At 36.0% G+C, this 2,502-nt stretch overlaps 1 protein-coding gene across 1 annotated transcript in view; it reads left to right on the top strand.

Moving 5' to 3' along the window:
• The window catches only part of LOC107679205 (actin-binding LIM protein 1-like), a 35,668-nt gene that overhangs the window by 11,217 nt on the left and 21,949 nt on the right, over positions 1-2,502 (top strand). The window contains exon 2 of the mRNA XM_016474725.1: positions 422-556. Within this exon, the coding sequence (XP_016330211.1) occupies positions 422-556 (135 nt within the window). The remainder of the gene's footprint in view (positions 1-421; positions 557-2,502) is intronic.

Genomic DNA, 2,502 nt, shown 5'->3' on the forward strand with positions numbered 1-2,502 from the left:
AGAAACATTTCTTATTATTATCAATGTTGAAAACAGATGTGCTGCTTATTTTTGTTGGAAACCAACCATAATACACTTTATTTGTCAGGATTCTTTGATGAATAGAAAGTTCCAAAGAACAACATTTTTTTATGTAAATGTGTATATTTTTTAAACATTATAAATGTCTTCACCTCCCTTTTCATCATTTTAATGCATCCTTTCCAAAAAAAAAAAAAAACTCTGACCTTAAACCTTTGCATAGAAGTGTACTTAAGCTTGGCTTTGTAATACAGGCCAAAGTGGACTATGTTAATTAATGGAATATTGTATTTCACATGCAGTAGCTCTGCACAAGCATCTCATATTCCACACATACTTGCGCTATTGCTCTGTAAGTACTAGTACAGACAATGACAAATTTTGTGTTCTTTCTGTACAGTGGCCCATACACAGGAAGCTCACCACCAGACGGAGAAGCCTTTGATACACTGTGCTAAATGTGGGGAGGTGTGCAAGGGAGAGGTGTTACGAGTGCAGGCCAAACACTTCCACATCAAGTGCTTCACATGCAAAGGTGAGTGAATGAATGTCTTATGCACATATACAAACTGTCAGTCCCTATTACATATATTGGAGATATTGAGTGCCATGATGCCAAATGCTGAATGAGGAAGAGATGTAAATTAGAATTATGATACGAAATATTCAGAGACCGAATCTATTAGTCTTTAGAAAAGGAGAGGTATATACTGGACTTTTACTGTTGTCTATTTTGTAGCTCTTAAACTGAGAGCACAACAATCTAATAACATGTCTGGGTCATATTTTACCATGCACAAAATCAAAAGAAAAGCATAAGAAATTAATTTTCTTTTGATTTTACTGAACAATGTTAAGTAGACAGTTTTTGACAGGTTTTGTGCATTTGGTTGCATATTCAAAGTGAAATCCTCCCTGTCTGAGATGCTGTCTTACAAATATGCCTGGCCCATTTGTATTTGTAGTCAATATAGCATTAATATAGCATTACCTCTCTATGGACAGGTGAGGTTACCAACAACAGTGAGTCACAATTTAAATGGCAGTAGACAACATAAACTTTAATATTTTTTTTTCTATAATTAATTTAAACATTGTAATTATTATATTTTATTACAGGGTTAAGTTGTTGAATGATACAATGAAAAACTAGAACATACAGTATACACTTTTTATGTACATTTGAACCTAAAAGCTTTATATTAACAAAAACTATAATAAGTATATTTTATTAACTTGTTTTTTTATTCATTTATGGACTACTGAAATCATTGTGTAATGCTAATTTCATATCATAAGGCTCATATGACTTTGAAATATATATATTTTTAACGTAACTTTTTTCTGTTTTTTTTTAAGACAAAAGTGAAAGTGATGTGACATGTGGCCAAGTATGGTGACCCATGCTCGGATTTAGTGCTCTGCATCCCATCCAAAGTGAACACACACACACCGTGAACACACACCTGGAGCAGTGGGCAGCCATTTTTTGCTACGGCACCCGGGGAGCAGTTGGGGGTTCGGTGCCTTGCTCAAGGGCACCTCAGTTGTGGTATTGAAGGCGGGAGAGAGCGCTGTACATTCACTCCCCCCACCTACAATCCCTGCCGGTACGAGACTCGAACCTGCAACCTTTGGGTTACAAGTCCGACTCTCTAACCATTAGGCCATCGACTTTCCCACATAATGACCCCAAGGGTCATTATGTGACATTCACTACCATTGACTACCTTTCTTGCTTCAATGCTTTGTGCTGAACTTACTGACATAGTGTCTGATTTACCACGTCACTCAGGGTCATTATAGTAACCCCACCAAATCCATCTGCTTTTAACAAAACACTCAAGATTATGCTGACTATTTTGTCAGCAACCCTTGAGTCACGTAATGTCCTAGATATAATACAGTCCTACATTGCGAAGTAAATCCTGTCATGCCTGAGCTGTGATCCAATTAACCCAGAGACTTTCCCTCTGTCCCGCTGTCCCACTTCAGTTAGAGAGAGCAGCATTATGATGCAAGATCTGCTCTGTGAGAACCAGTCAAGCTGACTGACTCAGTCACATCTAATATGTGGCACATGACAATTTTTGGGGATTGATTAATACACTACAGTTCAAAGTTTGTACATTTTTGTTGTTCACATTTTAGAATAATCGTCATCAAAACTATGAAATAACACAATATGGAATTTATGTAGTGATCAGAATTGAAGTACACATGTGTGCTGGACAGTTCCTGCACTGCTCCAACTCAAATAAAATAAAATAAAATTGAAGTTTTCTACAAAACTAATTTGCAATAATATGTGTGTGTATATGGGTGTGTGTGTGTGTGTAAATATATACTGTATATATATGTATGTGTATATATATATATATATATATATATATATATTAGGGGTGTAAAGATACACGTATTCATATTGAACCGTTTGGTACGCTTTACAAACCGAACGATTCGTTGGACTAATCCCATTAA

This window comes from Sinocyclocheilus anshuiensis, unplaced genomic scaffold (assembly GCF_001515605.1).
Source record: "Sinocyclocheilus anshuiensis isolate Anshui unplaced genomic scaffold, SAMN03320099.WGS_v1.1 scaffold300, whole genome shotgun sequence".
In the NCBI taxonomy this organism is placed as follows: Eukaryota; Metazoa; Chordata; class Actinopteri; order Cypriniformes; family Cyprinidae; genus Sinocyclocheilus; species Sinocyclocheilus anshuiensis.